The sequence below is a fragment of the Gopherus flavomarginatus genome, chromosome 15 (genome assembly GCF_025201925.1).
Source record: "Gopherus flavomarginatus isolate rGopFla2 chromosome 15, rGopFla2.mat.asm, whole genome shotgun sequence".
Taxonomy (NCBI): domain Eukaryota; kingdom Metazoa; phylum Chordata; order Testudines; family Testudinidae; genus Gopherus; species Gopherus flavomarginatus.
Genome location: NC_066631.1, coordinates 11429181 through 11453263, shown reverse-complemented (window position 1 = coordinate 11453263; position 24083 = coordinate 11429181). Strand labels below are relative to the sequence as shown.

Sequence of the window (24083 nt, the reverse complement as noted above, 5' to 3'; positions counted from 1 at the left end):
AGTTAACTGTTCTGTCTTAGTGGTGAAAAAGCATATGGGCAATGCTCTTGAAAGTGTGCTATTAAAAAAAAAAAAAAAAAAAAGCTACACAGACTACAAGTGCTTTAACTCACCTTGCTTTCATCCTGTGAGAACAAGCCTGGTACTAACCCCCCTTTGCTGCAGTAATTAAAGGAAAATCCATCTAATGAGAGCTCACAGCCAGCAAGGTCCACCATTTGGAATTCATTAGTGACCAAACCTGAAGAGGTAGTGTAACAATCATTCTGGGGTAGTGCAGACAGATCACCCCTTCACCAACACAATTTTAGAAAATATAGCCCCCATTTAGGTACTGAAATATTATTTTGAGCGTCCTGCTGCTGCATTATACCCCCACTCTCACCAGGCCTTTGACATTCACAAGAAAAATACAACTATTACTTATCCCCAAGCACCCTGTGACAGGAACTAAATATTGGACAGCAGCCAGTAGGGCTAACAACTGATTCCATGGATTGTGTCTGTAAGAGAACAGTTGAAACTATAAATTGGGCCACACAGATGCTGCTGCCTCCTTTCCACTTTGGCCCTAAACCCTTACAAAGGCAATTTGAGAAGGGGCTTGACCAACCCAATTAAAGAGGGGTGGTGAGTATGGATGTGAGGGAATTGCCACCTCATTTCATCCAGAGCAAAGGCTAGAAGCACTTCTGCAGTGGTTATAAGGCACTTGAGTTGATCTTGCTCTTCTTCACCCACGATATTCCTTCAGCAGCTGCCCTGCTATCACTAGTCTCTGGATCTCACTTGTCCCCTCATAGATTTCTGTGATTCGAGCATCCCGGTAGTGGCGTTCTGCTGGCATTTCTGTTACATAGCCCATTCCTCCCAAAATCTGGATGGCCTGAAACAAAAGCAGTGAGTCTTATGTCAGAGACTCCCATGCTGCAATCCTCATGTGACTGACCCTAGTCTAGTAGCAACCACAGGGAGGAGAGAGAGAGGTCATAGGGTGTATCAGTCATGCTGGTAGCTGATGGACCCCTTCTCAGTAGAAAAACTTGATGAGTCATCCAGCATACCCTGCAGTGAGCATGATTGAGGCAAACTGTGTTGTACCAAGGATACAGCCTTGAGTTATTTGCCCTCCCTCCTTTCATTAGGTGCCATACTCCAGTGACTGATGCTGTCATCAGTTACAGGGAAAGGCACAGAAATGCAGGTGTTATTGGGTAAGCAGTAGCATATTTCACCATTGCACTGAATAACTCTACTTGGGCTTCAAGCCTGCCCTGCTGCTATATAGTTCTAGGCCTAGCAGCTGAAGGGACTTTCCACAGGGGACAGAATAGCCCACAGCCTTTAAACAGCTGTACTGCTGTAATTCCTCTCTGGCCTTGGTGCTTACATGGTGTATATACAAAACTTAGTTCCTCAGCAAGAAAGTTGAGCTCTTTCCTTTATATAGACTTAATTTTAGGCTTGGAAGAATTAAGTTGTTAAATGGGTAGATGTGCATCTCATATACACACCAACTGCTTAAAAATATTTTCATTGATAAACAAATCATTAATAAAAATGCTGCTTGAGAATCCAATTTGATGTGAGGATATTTACTTACTATATTTTGACACATCTTGACAATTGGTGGTATCAAGTTTTATAATCTGTCATTAAATCATTGTCTAACTTTCCACAACTGACATTTAAATAGATAATAAATATAGCTATTATCCATCCGTTATAACACTACAAGTAATATCTGGACAAGTGGCTCCCCTGGTGTGTTGGAGCAGAGACCCAGTCTCTCTTAGGCTAGTCTGTGAGCTATGAAGAAGAGAGACAGATGGTTACCTGATGGGAAATGGTAGTTGCAGCCTCCGATGCAGCTAGCTTGGCCATTGCAGCTTCCTTTAAAAACAAAGGATATTTTGTAGAATTTATATAGCAGGGCACTAGTATCAATATTTGTGCACCACCTGAAACAAAACTTTGTGTACAAGCAAATGAGCCAGAATTCACACCCTGTGTGATTAAAGGCACTTTCTCCTGATAGTCTCATGCTGGAATTTGAGTGTTCATTGCTAAGCCCTCTCCACTTGTTTGATTAGAAGATGCAAGTGGTGAGAGGGACTGGAGCTAACAGCCAAAGAAAAAGCACATAGCTCTAGTACACATAGGAAATGACACACTTAAGTTGCCCATGCCTATATTGCTGTATGCATGAACTTTACTATTGGAATGTTGATTTGTTAAGTGTTTAATTATTAAATTGTCAATGATAAGGCAGGTAGGTTGGTTGCAGACTCTGGCTGATACTTTGAATGATAGAAACAAACTTCATTCAAAAGAAAATTATTAGTTAAGCAAACAAGCCTACAATTATACCTGCATTCAGAGATGGAATGGTGTATTAATGCATGATTACAGTCGTATTGCATTCTGATGTAAATGACCTATTCTGTAACCTAATGGTAGCTCTTCTAAATTTAGAGGTTTTTTTTAAATAACTCATTAATTAAACCTACCCATTGCCATCTTTTGAATGGCCTTTTTACATAGCATGAAAATTACACAATTTAAATATCTGAACCAGTGTTATCAATAAATATAAATTTTAAAAACCCCCTTTAGTCAAAGTATAGGCACAACATAGCTCTGGATCTTGTTCAGTTATTTTTAACTTAAGTAAAAAATTGGGTTTCATGATGTATTGCTGTACCAGAGCATTGGTGTAGAGGAAGCTGTAAAACCCCATTACACAGAAAATTATGTCCAAAGAGAGGTTTTTGCTTCATCCCAGGGGCTAGCTTATGCCCTGAAGCAAAAGGGTTTGTAGCAAATTATCCTATTTATTATTTTAATGTTATTTTTCAAACCATGCCAAGCTCTTGGCCTTACTGTTAAGTTGGGAAAAGTTTTTCCCTATATTGTATTGTCAGTGAAACCTTGGACAGAAGAAAAAAAACACACTTTTCCTCCATTTGTGTACTTGATTCCTTTGACACTTCCTTGATTCAAGTCAGTTTCTCCTATTTGTGTAGGTTTTTTTTTAATTATCAACAGGGAAGAGAAATTGACAGGGGAGATAAAGATCAGTAACAGAACTTGAATACTTCAGGTTGATGAAATGAAAAAAATGCATAAGAGTATTTTGTTGGCTGGAATGTGCAGTGTAATAGTAACTGATGTCAACTAGTTGTCCTTGCATAAACCCTGCAATAGCTGACCAGAGTCCTTAACCTACCCTCTGTCTAGGGGTTCATTCCATCTCTCCTTTGCCGTGGACTCTCCATCTCAGCCAAAGAGGTGCTACGCAGGAGGCCCTCACATCCATGCTTAACTAGCAGACATTCTAAGTGAGCCCTCCTCAGGACCAGCAGTGGTAGAGGTCAGAATCCCATGTACACTCTCACAAATCTCTGGTGCTAGCACAATTAATGCTTTGTGATTAGTGCACCTTAAGTTACAGGGCATGGTTTTTACCCTGATTGTCTAGCACCCTTCTACAGACATAGCCAAGCTAGCTCAATAATAGCAGTGAACCTGCAGCAGCTGCATAGGCTAGCCCTGGACCACTAACTACATCAACACTAGCTCAGTGCTAGAGTAACGTCTCCCATGCACAGCACAGAGATGGGGCACTAGGTTCAATTTGTGAAATTAAAGAATAAGCTGGAGACTACCAAGACCTCAGCATTTTAGGTGAGCCAAGATATAACTAGAGCAACTCCTTGATTTGTTAACCCTTCCAAGTCACCTACTGAATCACCCATTTATAAGAAAAAAAAATCTTGCATCTGTCACAAATGCTACATAAATTAAATATATATAAATGTTTTTGGGAGTTCTGGAGAAGGTAACTGGATGTAGGTCCCAGATCCAATAATAAGACCCATTCTCAGGAGGCCATCACATTCATGGGGAGGGAACAGTGCTCCCACTGCCCATGCTCATTTTGCTTTGCAGACTGAGGATCTCAGCTGCCAAGGTTATCACACTGCACCTTTCACTGGTGTTAAATTCTCTATTAAAGTGGGAGCTGCTGAGTCAGATTGCAGGGAATCCTATGACCTGAGGATACCATGCAATGTTTGGTGCCCTCTGTTAGTCATTTTCTGAGATTAACTAAACTAAAACACTGGAAGATAAACCCTAGGAGAGAACTCAGGGGCTAGGGACTGGACCAGAAAACTCAATAGGATTTCCATTGTTTAAGATTCTATGCATATGCTTCTCCTTGCTAGATCAACAGCAGATTGCAGGAAGTACCTTTGTGTAGGGTTTCCCATTGTCTTTCAACATGGCTGCTCTCCAGGTCAGCAGGCGAGCACCCTCCAATGCCAGTGCCATGTCTGCCAGCTTGAACTGCAGACAGACAGACATATGAGGACAGAACTCATTTGCTTCACACACCACCTGTGTTGACAAGCCTCTCAGAAACCCAAAGCATCCCCCCCACAGTAATGGGGAAGTGCCCAAGCCCGACCTGTGTGTGTGCATGGAGGCAGCTGTAAATCTAAGTTGCTTGCATACATGGTGTCCAGAGTTCAAGGTGCATTACGTTCCCCAGACAAGGCCAGCTACTGTGCTAACGCAGCAGTACTGTCACCAGACACAGGACTATCTTCATCTTAACCCATACCTGAATAGCCTGCAGCTTAGAAATGGGAGAACCAAAGGCCAACCTCTTCTCAGCATAATCCACAGCACAGTCCAGAGCTCCTTGAGCTATTCCAAGAGCCTGCGAGGCAATTCCAATCCTGCCCGAATCCAAGGTTTGCTGGAGAGAGACACAAATTATACATCTGTAATTCCAGTCACACCATGGGCTGAAGGGTGAATATATCTGCATGAGCTAGCAATCTGCAGTCATGTTGGCACCCCCTGGACAATCCCACAACGTATGAAAATAAAAATCCTCAGTATATTTAGGACATCCCAGATAGATACCGAGATCAGACGAGGGGAATGAAAGGGGGAGAAAGTACGACAGCAGCAAAAATAATCTAGCAGAGGAACTGCTGCTTTGCAAAGAAAGGGGGGGAAGTAAAGAAATTAGACAAAATGATAAAGATACAAAACTAGATTTACTTGTTACCTTGTTCCCCCTACTTCTGTTAACAGTTCTAGTTTGTTTCTCTCTGCAGTGAACACCGGCTACAATTCTCAAAAAGGACAAGTGATTTTAGATGCCCAATTTTCAGACAGTGCAAAGTTCCAAACTTCTGAGCATCAGGCTCCTTTAAGGTGTCAAGTGTAACACCCCAAAAAACACATCACTACTCACTTCTGAGAATCTTGACCCAAGCCACTCTGGAGGGGGACACAAGCTTTCCTTCCCTTGCATGTACTGAGGTGGGTAACTACTTAAATGCCTGTTCAGGGAGGCTCAACACTGTGCTATGTCTCTCTCCCACACCCCAGCAAGGTACTGGCACCTTTATAGCCTCTAATGAACTGAATTTTCTTGCAACAATTTCAGTGTTGCTCCTTCCTTGTTCAACCAGGCAGGATTTCATTCAAAAAAGCAACATTTACAAAAGATGTGGCAGTGAACTCTCTTACCCCCCACCGCATAAAGAGGCCTCTTTACATGAAGCGTTCCCAGTAGAAACCTCCACATCAAACTCTGGTGTATTTTAAATTTAATTCCAGAATAATGTGTACTAAAATTCCCTTGCACTGAGACAAGTCTGGGGATGAAAGGAAGGATGATGGAGGCAGAAACCTATCTAAATCAAGGTGCTGATGGTAGGTGCTCCCCCAGCCCTCCAAATTTTTAACTTATGACAGTCTGAGAATGAGTCTAGCTCATGGGCCTGTAAGAGTCAACCTTTAGTTGTTATTCCAGCCCTGCTTGTAGAGAAACCAGCTCTCCCAAAAGTTCAAAAGTCCTGCTACACTGCACATAATGTGCCAAGATTTCAGTTCCTAAAAGTCACATATGCTCCCCAAATAAGATCTGATCTGATCTAATCTGTCTGGATGAACTCCAGAAGGTGTCCTCTCTGCATCAGCAAGGTATGAATTTCTGCCTCTCCTCCATAGAGGGAATTAAAGAGAAGTATCCAAAAGGTCTTCCTCACAAGATCAGCAGATGTAGGGTGAGATGGTGAGAGGGGAGGCTCTCCCTCTGCTTCAGATCTGCTCAAGTCCTACACCTGATAGGCAAGACATACCAGTGGTGCTCCTCCATTGCCAAGAAGGGGTCACTACACACATCATTGGCTGGACAAGTTTATATGGATGTAGTCCTGCCCCTGTCTACCCACAAGTCCAGCTCGTTCTCACCATAGCAATTTTGAAGCCCATGCCCTGCTGCCCCAGCAAATTGGCCTTGGGGATCCGGCAGTCTTCAAATATCAGATTGGCTGTGGAAGAGGCTCGGATTCCTAGTTTGTCTTCTTTCTTCCCCAGCGAGAGTCCAGGTGTTGGCATAGGAACCAGGAATGCACTAATGCCCTGCAATCAGATCCAGGATTTTAAAATTGCTTCCAACCTCTCATCATGCAGCTAGGCAGAGCTCTCCTGGGAAGCACATGAGGCTAATCCCAACTCACCTGCCCATGGGAAGGGAGTGGGAAAGGAAAAAAGTGATAGAGGGGAGATTAAGGGGGAATTAAATAGTCCTCCCTGCAGTAAGCTCTGCTCCAGCTTCTCACAGATGAACTCAGGGCCTCATGGGATAGGCCATCCATCTACACCCCCTCTGGCAGCACTGCATCCCACACAGCCCCCCCTCCCCAGCCTTCTGAGGGGACACAGGCTTCTCCCAGCTCTTCATTCTGAGTCCAACATAAGCTTATGGAGCCTTTTACCAAGGTTTCCGCATGCTACTTCCAAGAGCTACATTTAAGGCTATAACCCACTGAGCTCACCTTGTGTTTCTGGGATTTGTCTGTAGTGGCAAACACCACGACAGCAGAGGCATCCCAGGCATTAGTGATCCAAGCTTTGGTGCCATTCAGAACCCATTCATTGCCGTCCAGCCGTGCCACTGTGGAAGCAGCTCCAGCATCACTGCCATTTCCTGAGCAAGGCACCATGCAAAACAAAACCGAAGTATTCCTGTTCACTCATATAACCAAAGGCAAGGGAACCAATTACTTCTGCACCCCAGGGGATGGGGCCTGGGGCTGCAGAACTGGCCCCCGCACACACATACACCCATATACACTAGCCAATCATAGCACATCTAGTAACAGTACCACACACTTTACTGGGGGCAGCTCCATCTCACCTCTACCTTTACAGAGCCACAATAAACTAAGAATGGAAATGCCATCCTCTCAGAGGCTTCTCTCACTCCAAGCTCCCATACGCATTACAGCTCTGCTCCCTGACATTACAAAGAGGGGAATTTACAAGGGGAAACTGTTCTCTGCCATCAGCCCAGGAATATTAATGTCCACATTACCTGGTTCGCTGAGGGCAAAGCACCCTATTTTGTCTCCGCTGGCGAAGGGAGCAATCCACTGATGCTTCTGCTCTTCAGAACCAAATTTCAGTATTGGACCTAAATACAGAGACTTCAAGAAGAAAGAAGTCATGTTAATTTACCCTGCAAGAAAAAGTGAACCAATAACTCCCAAAAGTCCAGCACCATCATGACCAGGACCCATCCTCCAGGCTCAAAGGCAGATGTCATTCCCCATCAGCACTGATTCACACTACTCAACTAGCAGAGTAACCCCTGGCTGCTAGGACTTGTTCCATACACCCTGTTTCCCAGACAGTGGGAGGGTCTTACATTATTGACACTCATGACGACACCCGTGGATGCACAGCCCCTGCTGATCTCCTCAACAGCAATGGAATAGGCCAGGTAATCAAGCCCTGCCCCTTTATACTCCTCCGGCACATCCATGGCCAGCAACCCAAGGGCACCCATCTTCTTCACCTAGACAAAGAGAAGTGGACAACTTGAGAGGCCTTGTCTATAATGCAGAATTTTGTCAGCAAAAGGCAGCTTTTGATGGCAAAACACTGGAGTTGTACACACTGCGTTGCCAGTTTTGTTGAGGTGGTTTGGTTTCGTTGGGCTTTCTGTGCAGAAGTTGTGTCGACAAAGAGCCAGCGTAGACACTGCCATTCATTATGTTGATATAACTTGCCTCCCCCAGTATCCCACAATGCCCGCTATGAGACTCTGCTCAACGTTTTGAACTCTGCTGCCCTGCAGGCATGCACCCTTCCCCTGTCAAAGCTCCAGAAAGCTTTGACATTCCTCAGCCTGGAAAGCTCACAGAGCTGCTGAGGAGGCTGTCTGAGAACTCAGAGGGAATCACAGAATTGCAGGTTGCTGCTCCTGGGGGTGCAGGGTCCTTCTCCCCCAGGATTGGTTGTTCAGGCTGCTGTCTGAACTTAAAAAGAGACAACATGCTGACACACTCTCCCCCAACATACACTGCATTTCTGTCTCTCCCCACAACACACACAGTTGAAAAATGGCTGGCAATGTGGTAGGATGCCCATGGAACACCACGATTGAGAAACTTGCATCACGTGATGCTGTACCTGCCTCATGAGGCATTGCAAACCCTTCTCAAAGCACAGTGTGACCAGTTGCAGAGTGGGATAGCTACCCATGGTGCACTGCTCTCTGCATAGATGCAAAAAGCTCTAGTGTGGATGCACTCTGCCAACACAAGGAGCATAGTGTGGACATGCAACAGCGGTTTAATTAAAGTACTTAATTAAAAGTGGCATAACTTTTGTCGACAAAACACTACAGTGTAAACCAGGCCAGAAGGTCTCTGCATCACTGATGCTCTGGCAAATCCTCAAGTACATACGTACAGCAACACACACCACACCACCCTCATGGGTGCACTTGAGCACATGCACACTCCAGATGTGTTCCTGTTCGTTCACAGGCAACAGGAACAACTACTGCACTCCAAAGCATTGGGGGCACCTATGGACACACTAGCCAATCCTGGCATATCTGGTAACAGCAGCATGTTCTTTACTGGGTCAGCTCCTGGGTACGCAGATGTGCTATAGTGAGCTTACAGAAAGGACACATCTGCTTTTGATTCAGTTGGGGACTGATCTCAACAGTTGCTGAGCAGCCACAGCTCACAGTGACTTCAATAGGAATTAGAGATGCTCAGAACTGATGCAACCCTTGCTGATTAAGGACAAGTTACCTTAGGTTGACTATGCTCATTGCCACATGAGACAAAGACTAGCCCTGTTTTAACGTAGAATCACTCCCAACCATGTTTGATTATTCTCACACTCCCTAGCAAAGCTCTGTTCATTACACTGTACAGAGGTAATTGAGGAGAAATCTAGCAGATCCCGTCCTTGCAACTACACCTTGAAATCTTTCACTATTTATACTGCATCCTAAAGGTACTTAAGAAAAGGGCTTTTAGTTGACAGGAAAGCAATTTTAGCTGTCTCACTGAAGTTGTCTTTACAAGGAGTTAATTATTACCAACACAATTCAAGATATTCCCCATACTGGGTTACACAACATGTTCTGCCTTCTCAATCTTACTCTCTTTAGGCAATAATTGTGTGTGTATCTTGTAAATTGCTGAGCAATTGTCATGGTTTAACAACAGGATTGCTCCTGTATTTTATGACAGTGCCAGGTAATTTGGCTTAACATATACCTATTGTAAAAATTAAACTACTTGAATTCTAGCCAGGACCTTCTGTTTATTCCAACAGAAACTGTTTTGGAATTTTTAATTAAAAAGCTCCTCTTGCCTGTATTTGTCTCCCAAATATTGTGGCACTGAGCCATTATATGAAATCCAGAAAGGGAGACTGTAAAGTGACCATGAACAAATGACACTGACTAGTTTTACATGTAATGCCATAGAATTAAATGGAAAATTTTAATAGCATCAATGGAGGGAAATACATTAGAGTCAACATCTTTTCAGTTGTAAGAACCTCTGGGTGATCAGTAAACCAGGGGAGGATACTCATTTTAATTAATTTTCTTAGAGTATGACATTTTAGGTGGCCAGTAACTCAAACTGGGGAGAAAAAATGTGCCTTTTTATTTTGTGTATGCTCAGTTTGAAGCCTGTGGGCTAAGTCAATAATATTTTGCTTTCTAGCACAGCATATCTGATTGTTAACAATCTAGTTAGCATTTTAAGCTATCCAACTGCATTGGTACTGCAGAAGGGGATGGCTGAGCTCTTTTCACAAAAGTGAAACATCTAGACACTGGTACACTGGAACCTCAAACAATCCCTTGCTGCTTCTAATAGTCAAGAAGTAAAATGTGCAGCTTCTCTTTGGCAAGATGATTCTCTTGGTAATTTTCATTCATTTCATCAGCTGAAATGCACTCAATACATGCACATTTTATTGTTATACACTAACGGTCCCCAACGCAGTGTCCACCCGTGTCCTGGCAGCGGTCGAGCATTCGCTGAAATTCGGCGGATGCTCTGGCGCCCGCCAGACGAAAAGGTTGGGGACCACTGTTATACACTATTCTGCTGCAATGTGACCTGTCACCTCTTTAGTAAAGTGATTTAATGATTTTCCAAGTCAGATGCATCATGTGCTGTATTAACTACAGCAGCCCTGGGGAAAGTCGCTGGGAGAGAAGAGAAAACTCAATGGTACCAAAGTCCAGAGGGGAAGACACAGAAGGGCAATTAACATGCACAATGGCTGTCATGTTTTATGGTTTTAAGCTAAATAACTGTGTCCTACAGGCAGTACAATATAATGTCTCAAAGTAGAAATGCTTCTGGCAGAATCCCTTGTGTATCACTCTGAAGCTTTGGTTTATCATGCCGATTTGTACACTGGTCACATACAGAGACACCCTGATACAATGACGCTGGAGAACAGCGTACTCAATATGATGCACGAGGCATCATCTGACGTGTGATCCAGATTTAAACTGAACATATTTTGTGCTGGGCTGGGCCACGTGTATCTCTAGGGACACATGTAGAGGTTGGGCCACGTATTGGTGAGGCTGGGGCACACAGTCATAAAAATGGCAATACTGGGTCAGAGCAAAGGTCCATCTAGCCTAGTATCCTGTCTTCTGACTGTGGCCAATGCCAGATGCTTCAGAGGGAACGAACAGAACCGGTATCAAGTGATCCATCCTTTGTCGCCCATTCCCACCTTCTGGCAAACAGAGGCTCGGGACACTATCCCTGCCCATCCTGGCTAAAAGACGTTGATGGACCTATCCTCCATGAACTTATCTAACTCTTTTTTGAGCCCTGTTATAGTCTTGGCCTTCACAACATCCTCTGCCAAAGAGTTCCACAGGTGGACTGTGTATTGTGCGAGGAAATACATCCTTTTGTTTGTTTTTAAAACCTGCTGCCTATCAATTTCATTTGGTAACCCCTAGTTCTTGGGTTATGAGAGAGTAAGTAACACATCCTTATTCACTTTCTCCACACCATCATGATTTTACAGATTCTATCATATCTCTCCTTAGTCATCACTCTTCCAAGCTGAGAAGTCCCAGTCTTCTTAATCTCACCTCATAGGGAAGCTGTTCCATGTCCCTAATAATTTTTATTGCCCTTTTCTGTACCTTTTCCGATTCCAATATATCTTTTTTGAGATGGGGTCATCCAGATCTGCATACCATCATCCCAACCCTTACGCAAATGAGTTGCACTCACCTGTTCAGCAGGAAAGCGGTGCTCCTTGTCGAGCTGAGCGGCAATGGGAACCAGTTCCTTCTCAGCAAAGTCCCGGCATGTCTGACACAGCATCTGGTGGGTCTCTGGTAACTCCACTGTTTGGTACACTGTGTGCAGCTGTCTCAAGCACCCAAAGGTCAGTGCTAGAAAGTAAAAGGAGGCAATGAAGGGGATCCCTTGCGACCATGCCCGTAGAGCCAGGAAGTCCAAGCAGGGAGGAATAATGGTCCAGCAGGTCCATACCGGCCTGGCCCGCTGGAGACCCAGGTTCCAGCCCTTCTGGTGAACTTTGGGCAAATCAGACACCCCCCCATCACCGCGCTTGTCCCAAGGGGCGTGAGGCGCTCAGACACCACAGTGAGGGGCCCTACCAGTCCCGCCACAGAAGCGCCATAGGCGGGTACAGCACGTCTGGGCACGACTGAGCCTCGTGCCCCCACTGCAGCAGGCTCCTGCCGCTTCGCAAGGGCCCAACCCCTGGTAGCGACCAGGCTGTGCAGGAGCCGGTCTGGGCTCCGCGCTCGGCGCAAAGTGGCAGCCCCAGCAACCTGGACGGGGCAAGTGAATCCCCCCCGCACACACCGCCCCGGGAAGCAGCAGCGGCGGCAGGGCGGGGAAGCCAGGGCTGCCCTTGGGGCGGGTGGCAAGTGGGGCCATTTGCCCTGGGCCCCGCGAGCCCTGGCCCGGCGGCGGCCCGGGTCTTCGGCGGCATTTCGGAGGGTGGGGGGAGGTGGTCAGGGCCCCCGCCCCCGGTGAGTACAAGCGCCGCCGCCGCCGCTCCCCCGCTTTGCCCCAGGCCCCCGGAATCCTCTGGGCGGCCCTAGGAGCAGCCACTGGCTCCGCTCCCGCTGGCGGGAGGTGAGGCGAGCAGCGCCCGCCACTGCCCCGGGCCTGTTCCCGCGCTCTGCCCCCAACGCCCGGGTCCGCTCCCCACCTACCGACCTCGGGCAGCAGCGCCGCCACCCCGGGCTACGAGTACAGCCGCCATCCTGCTGCCCAGCCTGCTGCGCCTGCGCCCCAACCGGCGCCTGATAGGCTCGCTTCCCCCTCATTAATATTCATAAGCAGCTTTCCATCGCCCGGGGTCCTGGGCGGAGCCAGGCTCTGAGCTCTCCTCCCGCGGCTCGTGCTGGGCTAGGGGCGGGCCCAGCTCGACACACCCTGGGCGGGGGAGGCCGGTGCAACCCTCGTGCTTTGCCCGCCGCCTGCCCCGAGGCGGGGCCTTGGTCACTAGGGGCCGGCCCCGGGGAGCACAGCGCAGCTCAACCCTGGGGCGCCTTGACCCGCACTTTGCCCAGCCCCCGCTGAGCGCTGTGACCACAACAGCCTAGAAACAGCGCAGAGCCCGCTCCTGACGCTAAACCTCCCGTTGCTCTGCTCTGCGGGGAGCCGCTAAGCCACTTGCTCTATTTTACGCAGAGGCGGCTGCACCTCATTAACCAGCGATCCCTTGTAACTCCGGCCAAGAGAGGGTGAAACAAAACTTGTAGCTAGCAGTGGAACTCCCGGTTTAAGAGGCCTTACGTGAGCCACAAGCTGTCCCGAGGGAGGCCAGCTGCAGAGAGAAGAGCTGTGAAGTTCTAGTCATGCAGATAAAAACTTGGTCATAACCCACCTGTTTTCCCTCCATCACGGCCATATGGAGGGAAGCTAGTAGGTCCTCTTTCCAGCTGTCATTCCACCACACCCCTTAGCCAACTGTAGCCTATATAATTTCACACTGTATGATCTGAGAGTTCTTAATCCGCATTCAAAAGGTTTCCAGGCTAGGCCCATATCTACATTACCTTCCTACCAAAGTAGTGTTCCAATCCTGAGCAGGGTTTCCAGACACTAGAGTAATAATAAACAGAAGTAAGGCTTAAGCACAACTACCCCTCCCATCACGCAGTGCTCCGTTTGGAGGCCAGCAGCTTCAATGTGCATTGGATGGTAGAAGCCATAGTCTCAGCTTTCTTGCCAGTTATAAATCTGCATTACAGATTCAAGGTGAAACGTATAAAGGTTTCTACTGTTACCCAGTGTGGATCCAAAGCTAGAAGTGAGGTACTGTGTTTTAAGAGTAATGGAGGATTGTAACTCCTGAGGGGGTCACAAGTTTATTACCTGGGGGTTGCAAGCTATCAGTGCCACCAGGCATGGGGCTGACAGCCTGAGGCCCTGTTAAATTTAATAACTCCATTTTTAATATGTAAGGGGGAAGGTCACACTCAGAGGCTTGCTGTGTGAAAGTGGTTGCCAATACAAAATGTTTGAGGCTCACTGGTCTAATGTGATTCTGAACACTGGGGTCTGCCTTGTGCTGAGAGCTGGTATAATGTGAAGTATCAGAGGGGTAGCCGTGTTAGAATGGATCTGTAGAAAGCGACAAAGAGTTCCGTGGCACCATATAGACTAACAGACGTATTGGAGCATAAGCTTTTGTGAGTGAATAGTGACTTCATCAGAGTGTGGGTGAGTGAGTAAGCCAAGAAACAGTACTCAATCCCATTCTTGTGAAAATCTTGGTTTATTACTATTGCTTGGGACAAAATAACATTTTATACAAATAAGTCGCCTTGTTTACTTTGGACAAGGAGAGACATGACAAGATACAGTGGAATGAGGATCCAAGGTAGAAGGACAGCAGAGGAGGGAAATATCACAAGCAACTTCATTGATGCTTCTTGCATTCTCTGTGAAAAATATCTTTAAAAAGGAAAAAATATATTTCTTTTACATCTCCACTGAACTGCTACTGTCCTTTGTAAACTAAGGGGAACCTGCAGCACCCAAGGATCATTCTTGGATCTAAAGGGACACATGTGGATGATATGGAGACAATATGGATGGCTCCCAGGGTAAAGGGCATCATGAAGCAAAGAGCCAGTCCCAAGTACAAGGAAATGCTGGGCTTGTTCAAATATCTGAATGAATGAATACAGAATGAAGCAAGTATGGATGCTGGATTATATTTTTCCTCAGACAAACTGGTCATGTGAAGATGTAACACTACCTATGTCCTGTTACAAATACTCTGATAGGAGTGCCAAAGCTTTGGGGCATAGAGATGCATTTGCAACTTCCCATCAGTCCAAAACCCACATCTAATATGCCTATAAATGTACCTCATTAACAACCAAAAAATCATAAGGCCATGTAGACGACCCTGATACTTGCTAGTGCTTGTATCTTCCCTGACAGATGAAGAGGAATTGCTTGTTGGACATGGCCAGCTATCCATTAGCTTTGTCCTCACCATTAAGCCACAGGGAGAGGGCAATGTTTTATGACTCCAAGAGTTATTACATCTGGTACTCGAGTCGCAGATTATTAGACAGCAGTCATCTGTGCATCTGGCAGGGCAGATGTGGGCTACTATGCGAAGAGCCCTGCACACAGAGAGCATCACAAAGCCCAAAGCTTCATGTGACAAGACAGTGGTTCAGAAGACAAACATTAGATTTAATGAAGTACGGAACCTGGAAGTGGAGTTACCACACTATTTGGCCAAATTCATCTTGCTGCTCCACCACTTATCACAAAATATTATTAATCACCTTCCTGATTCATTTCCACTAATGTATCCTGTTTTCAAACGTTTTTCCCATTATTCCTGGACCTTGACTACAGAAGCAAAATGAAAATCGCAGCTCAGAGAAGCTGCAATGGGAAGAGACTTCCAGCTCTTCTCCTCTCTGATGAGAAGCACTTAAAACCATAAGGAAATACACAAAGGAAGACAGTTCATAACTAAGGGAGAGAACAGGGACAGCGATACCTGGTCATGTAACACTACGTGACCCTATCACACCAGCTGCATTACAAAATCTTCAGTCACCCATGGAACAGTTGTGCAGGAAGTTTCCTCCCCTCTGTTTGCACAGCACATGGGCCTGAAGCAGTCACTGTGAGAATGCTTCAAACTGATCCCAAGAGGACCAATACTTTATGGAGTTAGTTTGTTTGCATTTTTGGTCCTTTTATTTACAGTATAAGCTTAACTCCCCACTCCCTTTCCAGCCTAGTGTATACTAACAGAGGGAGGCCAGTCTCACATTGATCTCCCACCCACTAACTCCTTAGCCAACACTATAAAAATGTCTGCCTCATTCCATTAGCACCAGCTCCATATACACATATATCACACTGAAATGGACAGCCCATTTGAAGGGGGAGAGGGAAGAATGCGTGGAGATTCCCATTCAGTTCCTTCCTGGTTTGAGGAGCTTGTACTCAGCAGCAAACCACACAGACTGAAGGCAAAAAGATTCTCTGCTAATCATGTTTACCAAGGGCAGGGAAGTACTCCACAGATCCTCTTCTAAATGGAGAAGCTAACAGCACATCAGAGAGAGGGAATACTGGATTATGCTCAGTATCCATAACTTCCTCTGCCTGACTAACCCTCCTAGGATAATGTTGCCCTCTTATATGGGCCTTTTTCTCATCATGCCTCTGGGGCTAGCCTTTTAAATCTGGAAAATCAATGCAACTGGCAGCACCTCTCTTTTCCAACAGGGAAGTATCTGTTATGATCTTTAGTTTTACCTTTCTTATTGCTGAGGAGATGGCACAGTAACATATGAGACACTCAGAGCACCAGTCCTTTCCTCTGCCCTGACTTCTGGGTGCTCAAGATGACCACTGCAGTTTGGAATGGACTCTTCTTCAGCAGCTAATACCCAGTCCCACATTTCCAGGAATATACTCATGCTAGGCAGATGTACTCTGCAAAACAGCAACTAGATGGCATCCAACCACTGCCAAATCCTCCTACCTACACTAGATACTATTTAAAGATTTGATAATTCATCTTATACATGTTGGGATGTTTGTGTACAGAGTATTCACTGTTGCTGGCTCAGGTGATAACACATCCCTTCTGACTACCTCATTATCCATTACACTTGGAACAAATACAAACCATCACATTCATAAGAACAAGCAAGAAGTAGTTGCTTTAGACAGAGAATTAGACAAAAGTCATATTTAAAGGCACCTGGATTTATACTACACACAAGTTCAGCTGGATTTCCCACCAGCTCCTTGGGAATAACTAGTTATCGCCTTAGACATTCCTCTCTTGAGCATCCTGGAACACATCAGGATAGAAAGCACTTTTCTGGGGAATTGTGTCCTCTCAAAAGAAGTATGATGTACTTGTGTGAGAAAGGATCTTTCAGTATCACCATGGCACAGTGCAAGGAGCTCTGGAGACAGCTCCAGCAAAAGGAGAACTAGAGACCTTTCTTAAGATACACCAGCTCTACTGATTCTGAACTACCAATCAAATAGGGTAACATGCACGTCCCTGGGGAAGCTGATGAGTATAAATGGCAGGAAAATTGTTCTTTACCTCCCAGCTTTCTACCACCACAGCCATACACATACATCTTGAGCCTGGTCACTTTTATTCTATTCATGCTCCCAAGGTATTTGTTGTGATGACCCACAATTAATGCCCTCTCCAAAACAAAAAAAAAGGCATTTGTGGTATCATTCATAATTAACATCCTCCCCTATAACTGAAGGTTCTTTCATGATCCTTATCCCACATTTATTCTCACCTGTTATCTTGTAGCTAGTTGATCCTCTGTGCGACTGCTAACGTTATTCATCTCCTGCCACACAAATGGAACAATGGCTTCCTTTTATTGTGTATATATTAACAACCCCTAAGTTGTAACATCCACATTCCTACAATTGTGATTTAATCAATATTTAGTCCTGACAAAGCAGTCTACTTTGGACATTACTTAGCATGACTGGGAACCAACTGCAGCCAGTGTGTGTATGGCCACAAGGTGCATTTCCATTGTCTGAGGGGGAACAAACGATATTGGCACCGATCAACTGTCTAGCATAGATAAGGCCAAGCTGTTATACACAAGAGGCAGGAGTGCAAATGAATGGCAAGGTATCAATGGATCAGGGTATCCAATATGATACCCAGATAAGCATTTCACTAGTGCACATTTGTATGGCAGAGAGCTAGACCCCAGCCTCAGTGCCTGACAAATATTTTTTCCCCCATCTTCAATGCCAGGTGCTACATAGGTCTGAAACATACACTTTGGTTTGGCTGCTCTAATAGCTGTAGTAATTATCTCCACAGAAGAAGTCATAAGAAGTTTTCCAAATCTTAAATATAAATGATCCAACTAAATAGGTAAAACACTGGCAGAGGCTCAAATCCACATGGTTTAAGGATAAAATCTTGTCAGTTCTTCCTGTTGGATCATCACAAGCAGCCACCTCCCAACAGTGCCTGAATGTCCTGGTCTGGGCAGCATTTAGGGCTCAGTTTAACACTAGCACAACCTTAAGCACTGGCCCAAGCAGCACAAAGTCGATGAGTTGGTAACACCATTGCCTCTTACTATAATACCTCTGATGTGGTATTTTAAACTCACATGGGTTTAAAAATATATAAAAAGACTGAAGTCTAGGATGATCTGCCTGCTAAGCAGAATGTTCTGTTCTTCAGGTGACTCTCCAGGTTTTCCCCCAACCTCCAAAGAAAGAGCTAAATGGACAGACCTCCTACCCCACAGTGCAGCTTGAGCAGAAAAATCTCTCACACAGATGCAGGGGAAATGAAGGTGGCAAGATTAACCTCAGCCCTAAGGCTGAGCCCCACTCATAGCCCAATTATTCCCTAACAACAGCTCAAGGAGTAGGGAGTCTGGCAGGTTGATTTAATGGCCAATTTAGTGTAATCTCTCTTTTCAAACATCCTGAACCTCAATTAGAATCCCTTGCAAGACATACTTGTAACAGATTAAGGAATCCTGGGAGTGGCCCAGGTCCCTGGAAGCAGAAGGAAGATTCCTGCACCATTTAAAGATAAATTCATCCCTTCTTATAACTCTCCCCTTGAGGGATGGAGGAGCAGGGGTGCACAATGGGAGCCAGTCTTAGTCATTCATACAGACTGAACCACTACGCAGTAAAGAGGTTATCTGTCTTTCAGGCTCCACTTGGAGAAAGCAGATTCTCATACTGAGAAATAGCTTGCCCACATATCAGCTGAGCTCTCTGGACAGGGGGCAGTTTGCCCACTGGGTGGCACAGGGTGTAACCTAACAACAAAAACCACAACATCAATAATCTGCTAGCAGAGCCTTAGATTTCCTGATCCGAAACCTAAACAAGGTACCATCAGAAACAGAGAGAAAGCCAGAGGCAAGATACCTAAGAATGCCAGGGAGAGGACTGCTGCAGGGAGATTTCCTTTACTGTCACAAACTGCCACCTCAGCCTTCTTGCTTCATGTTTTGAGTCCATGGGTGAAGGAAAGGTTCAGCAAGAGGCCCTGGTGCATGAGACAGCAGCACTCCTCCCTTTGTACACGTCTGGAATGGTTAGGGATAGCACAGCATCCAGTGGACATGAACGCAATGGTTACTGTCCCCCGTTGTAGGCATAGTCAGCCTTGTTGTGCATGATCAGCTTGTTATCCACAAAGTAGAAGCTGTCTGAACGGGTTTCATAGGGGTGTTCAACCATCAGGCGGACTGTAGGAGAGAAAGGTCATGAGTACTGTGTCTGGCATATCCCAAGAGGCAGTGCAATGTTAGAAGAAAACAAGCATGTGGTAAAAAAACCCTCTGTCACTTTGAAGCTCTGCCCCTAAGGAGAGGTAAGAGAAGCAAACTGGCATAACTGTGAGAGCCTCAGGAGCTCTGCACTGGCCCACTTGTTCAGCCTATCCACAGAACGCAGGTCTTCAGGCTGTCAAAGCAAACTGGAAGAGGGTGGATCAATTTCACACAGACATTCTGGACCCCGTGTCAGGCCACAGTACAGCAGCACTGAACAAGTACATTCCTCCTCTGAGACCTGCCTGGTGTGGAGTAAGTGGAAAAACTAACATCACTTGCATGCCCAGCTTGTGTACTCAAGTCACATACAAACTCAGCTCATCCTCCCTCTGCCAGACATACCCAGAGAGTGGCAGAGAGCATTCAACTGTTCCTGTTCAGTCTGTCCCTCAATGGCATAGCACGTCTTGTAATAAAACCACACAGGGAATATTCACAGCTTACCATCACAGATGGCTCTCCACAGGCTCCCAGAAAAGAAACAACCCCAGTCTGCAGCTGGAGGACTCAAACCCCAAACAGTGGGTGCTATGAATATGTGTCTTTGGCCTTTAAGGGAATATTCTCTCCAAGTCACCACGGTTACTTCTTGGACTATGCATTGAGGCATTACGTGCAAAAGCCACTGTGACTCTGAGGTCATCAGCTGCCAATAAAGGAACACACCAAACCTCAACCACACAGCATATGAAGGCAACTTGCTCAAGACTACACAGTGAGCCATCAGAAGAGCCAGAAACTGAACCCAGATCTACCTGTTCCTAGTTTCCTGTCCCACCACGTGACCATCTATCATATCAGGGAGAGAGAGCATTTGAACACAGCAGCAGTTCAGTGAGGGAGGAAGGATACCTACTGAGGTCCTCTGAGAGCTGGGGGAACTCATAGATGTGTTCACATGTGTTCCTGCTGCTTGGGATGCAGAAGCCAAAATCAAAGTCAAAGTTCTTCAGCAAGCGATCCCGGAAGTAATGTCTCTCAATCATTCGGAAGTTTGACACTGGCTTGTCTCCCACTGTAAACTCCACTCTGCAGGCATAGGGCAGGAGAAATATACCTCATGAGACCATCTAGCTCACTTCAGACTGGGAGAGGCAGAGAGCCTCAGAGCTGTGGTTATGCAGAACCTAACAATACGGCTGATATCACTGCTAAACCGAGGCAGATCTTGAAATCTTCCCCATCACTATTAGCTTCTTTTTCATTTGTACTGTGAACTGCGTTCTCACTAGTCCATTGTTAAGTTCACATATGAATTGACAGGGTTGGTACCTAAAGTTCCCTGGAGGCATTACTCCCCCCTCTTTGTATGAGATTTTACTCACGTTGCACCGACTGTCCGGAGACGGAGAAATGCTGGGGTGAACTGATAGCGAACAAAGCGGCCTGCACTGGTGTCCACTTCTCCACTGTCATCCTCGTCCTCATCATCTTGCTCTAGAAGAATTTACCAACTCAAAGTTAATCTTCTGATGTTCTAGGATGCTGATGGCTTGTAGGTGGTATACAGAAACCATCCAAGACATTGCTCAGACACCTGGCACTGCAATATCTAAGCTCTGTTCTTTGATATGCTACTGGCATTAAGAAGTAACAGAGAGCAGCTTCAGAGCAAACACAATTGATTACATGGACCAAAAGACCCTGCTCACAAAGATGCATGTCCAGGAATCAACTATGGAAGTACGTAGTTACTTGACCACTAGCCTTTTACCTCCAGGATCTGCACTCCAGTCTTCCTTTGCCGACTTACACATAAAGGGATCTTTGGTGGGACTTAACTATGGAATTTGATAAACCTTGATTTAGTATTCAGGGGGAAAAAAATTAAACCATATCAGACCACAACAGCAGCACCACAACTATGGGGCATGCAAGTCCCCCAAATACTGGGCACCATCTGTAACAACCTTGCTGAGCTGAGGAGGTAAAGGGATCTCTAAGCACAGTATACGCATCCCACCGAGCTCACAAATGGAAAAACAGTATCAGCCTATAGGGACGACATAGGTGAACTCAATACAGTATGCATAGTGAAAGATCTTGGTGTTTGGCCTGCACAGCCCCTTCCCTGCATCCCACCAGAACCCATAATATCTAGTCCTTTTCCCACTGTCAGCAGGTTCTACCTGAAGCAGAAGGCTTGGCAATTTCAAACAGCACTGTCCCTGTCTCCAGGTCCCGGATCTTGAATCTGGTGAAATCGATATTGTAGATGTTGTCCTCAGGTTTGCATAAATAATCTGGAAGATAGAGGAACATATTAGGTGGCTCTTTTGCTCACGACAGTCCAGATCAGGAGAAGAAAATATGGGCCACTAACCCATATGCCTCAAAGGTTCTCCTCTCAGGTATCAAAAGGCCTTCAAGCAACATTAACTGAGCCCAAGCACCTTAGAACCTTTAGGGATATTTCCCAAAGTTTCTGGTAGAGTTGAGGGGGGCAAACAGCAAGGAAACCAAAAAAGCAAGTTGACAGTTAAACTAATCAAACAGTACAATGCAGTTCAGCATTTGGACTCAGTGCTGCCTGAACCAAGTTATTACTACTCATATGTATATATTGTATAACTACTATAAGTTACTAGTACTACTCAGCTATATATACTAAGTGAGCTAATACAATCAAAGAGGGAAAATGAGGCTATTTATTCAGTACGCCACAGTTTAACACAAGCACCACCTAAGCAGCATCACTCCTGCAAAAAAGCCAACAGGACAAATTGCAAAAGGGAAGGAGAGTTTGGCTCCTGCTTCATCAAAACTACTGGAAATTGAGAGACCAACAAACTCGAGGAGCAGATTGAACAAGGCTGACAAGCAGTCTCAGGGTTTCAGAGATATTCATCCTAGATAGGCAAGTAAAACAAAACTTTGATGATCTAGCCAATTTAGGACCTGGCACCAAAAATGTAACATCTACATGGGCATGCATGTGGAACTTCACAGAAAAATCTGAGTCCCTATGGACCAATACAGTCTCAGTATTCCAGACCCTGACAGATTTTGTACTCCAACTTTTCTGTCTGTGTGGACAAACCAGAAAAGGTGGGATGACTCACACCAAAATGGACCCAGTTGGATAAGCAGAGATCTATCACAAGACCATGTCAACTTCTGCCTTTCAACCTTTTCATCTATCCAGCCAAATATGGCTGCTCAGAGAGGAAGCAGAGTAGGTCCTTCACATAGTCTACACTAGGATGTTTTCTGGAAGGGATAGTGGAGTCCCGAGGGAAGAGGTGTCCTGGACCGGAAGGAATATTGTCCTGGCAAGGTTACTTCTGGTATCCTCAGAAGAGGATATCAAGTTCTGCAGAAAGACTGATACTGGGGCCGCAAAGAGGGTAAGGTATACGGAAGGAGTAAGCAAACTATGGCCTAGAGCCTCATCCAGCACTTCAGACGTTTTAATCCGGCCCTTGAGCTCCAGCCGGGAAACAGAGTCCAGGGCTTCCTTGCTCCAGCCAGGGAGCAGGGTCCAGAGCTTGCCTCGCTCCAGCTGGAGCCAATGGGAGCTGCAGGGACAGTGCCTGTGGACAGGGCAGCACGCAGAGCCGCCTGGCTGCAGCTCTGTGTGGGCGCCGGAGAGGATATGTGCCGCTGCTTCCGGGAGCTGCTTGAGGTAAGTGCTGCCCAGAGCATGCACCCTAATCCCCTCCTGTGCCTCAACCATGATCCTGATCCCACCCTTCGAACCCCTCGGTCCCAGCCCAGAGCAGCCTCCTGTACCCTCAACCCCCCTCGGTGCCAGCCCAGAACCTGCACCCCCAGCCAAAGCCTTCACCCCTCCCGCACCCCAACCCCCAATTTCATGAGCATTCATGGCCCACCATACAATTTCCATACCCAGATGTGGCCCTCGGGCCAAAAAGTGCGCCCATCCTTGGTATAGGGGTCCCTGGCGGAATGCTAATGGATGCTGGGGGTAAGGTGTACGGGATCCCTCGGGGGCCATAGCGTATAGGGTTTCTGAGGGGGTGATAACGGGGTCCCTGGGGGTAAGGGGTGAAGTCTCGGGGAACGCAAATGGAGCCTCTGAGGGGCAAAGGGTACGTGGTCCCTGAGGAGATCCTCAGAGAAACGGTCACGAGGTCCCCGTGGGCCTCACACTCGGCTCTGCTGGAGAGTCCGGGGACGATACGTGGGGCAGGACGCCCGCGAGCGGGGCTAGCCTCTGGGCGCCCGGGGAGGGGGATGCCGGGGGTCCCCCAGGGCGGCAGCAGCACAGACGGCCCGGCCGTGCCAGGCCCCCCAGCCCAGCACTCACTCTCCGTGACCCGGCCCAGCCCCAGGACGTGTTCGGGCCGGACGGTCTCCAGCGCCAGCAGCTCCGACTCTGAGCGGGGCAGGGCCGCCCGCGGCGCCGCGTCCCCAGAGCCCCGCCGCCCCCGCAGCCGGCTCAGCACCCCCGCGCTTCCCGGCGGCGGCTTCTTCTCGGGGCCTGGCGCCGCCACCCTCGGCCTCGAGCCGCTCATCGCCCCGCCACCTCTGCCAAGATGGCCGCCGCCTCCCTCCGTAGCTATGGGAGCGAGGGGCGGGGCGCGGCGGGGTCAGAGGGCAAAGGCGCGATGCTTGGCAACCGGGGTGGCGGCAACGCCGGAAGTACTTCGGCGTCTCTGAGAGCCCGGCTGGGGACTGAAGCTAAGCAGGGTCCGCTGCGTGCAACGCCTGGAAGGGAGACCCAGCCTGGCCACGCGTGCCCCGGGCGCTGAGCGGGACGCGGGATGGGATCCCTGTAGCTACTGCCACACACCCCTTCCCCCTAACCAGCCAGACACTGTTATTCAGCATCAGCTGCCCCCAAGCCTACGTGGCAGGCATCAGCCCCACTCACAGTCTTCCCCCCTGGCAGTTA

At 47.0% G+C, this 24083-nt stretch overlaps 2 protein-coding genes across 3 annotated transcripts; both read right to left on the bottom strand.

The window, feature by feature from the left end:
* Positions 1 to 205: 205 nt before the first annotated feature.
* Positions 206 to 12673, bottom strand: ACADS (acyl-CoA dehydrogenase short chain). 2 transcript variants are annotated; one of them, XM_050923626.1, is made up of 10 exons: positions 12582 to 12673; positions 11619 to 11782; positions 7736 to 7885; positions 7403 to 7514; positions 6864 to 7015; positions 6277 to 6447; positions 4628 to 4765; positions 4255 to 4350; positions 1837 to 1893; positions 206 to 886 (listed from the first exon to the last, which is right to left on the bottom strand). In XM_050923626.1, the coding sequence occupies exons 1-10, from the start codon at positions 12625 to 12627 to the stop codon at positions 734 to 736; spliced, it is 1239 nt and encodes a 412-aa protein (XP_050779583.1). In that variant the 5' UTR covers positions 12628 to 12673; the 3' UTR covers positions 206 to 733. The 2 variants fall into 2 exon arrangements, with proteins under 2 accessions (XP_050779583.1, XP_050779584.1); XM_050923627.1 differs by having other exon boundaries at positions 12578 to 12635.
* A 6060-nt stretch (positions 12674 to 18733) lies between these two features.
* UNC119B (unc-119 lipid binding chaperone B) lies at positions 18734 to 23737 on the bottom strand. The gene is made up of 5 exons (XM_050923661.1): positions 23496 to 23737; positions 21355 to 21468; positions 20551 to 20662; positions 20082 to 20254; positions 18734 to 19138 (listed from the first exon to the last, which is right to left on the bottom strand). The coding sequence occupies exons 1-5, from the start codon at positions 23701 to 23703 to the stop codon at positions 19026 to 19028; spliced, it is 720 nt and encodes a 239-aa protein (XP_050779618.1). The 5' UTR covers positions 23704 to 23737; the 3' UTR covers positions 18734 to 19025.
* Between the last annotated feature and the right edge of the window lie 346 nt (positions 23738 to 24083).

Bases quoted from the DNA above. Each gene is read 5' to 3' on its own strand.
- ACADS (XM_050923626.1), bottom strand. From the start codon at position 12,627: ATGGCGGCTGTACTCGTAGCCCGGGGTGGCGGCGCTGCTGCCCGAG. The intron at 7,515-7,735 runs GTAAGACCCTCC...TTCTTCTTGAAG, and splicing joins TCGTCATGAGTGTCAATAAT to TCTCTGTATTTAGGTCCAAT. The intron at 7,016-7,402 runs GTAATGTGGACA...TGCCTTGCTCAG, and splicing joins CTTTGCCCTCAGCGAACCAG to GAAATGGCAGTGATGCTGGA.
- UNC119B (XM_050923661.1), bottom strand. From the start codon at position 23,703: ATGAGCGGCTCGAGGCCGAGGGTGGCGGCGCCAGGCCCCGAGAAGAAG. The intron at 20,663-21,354 runs GTAGAACCTGCT...AAATTCTTCTAG, and splicing joins TGCCAAGCCTTCTGCTTCAG to AGCAAGATGATGAGGACGAG. The intron at 20,255-20,550 runs GTGAGTAAAATC...CTATGCCTGCAG, and splicing joins CTCCGGACAGTCGGTGCAAC to AGTGGAGTTTACAGTGGGAG.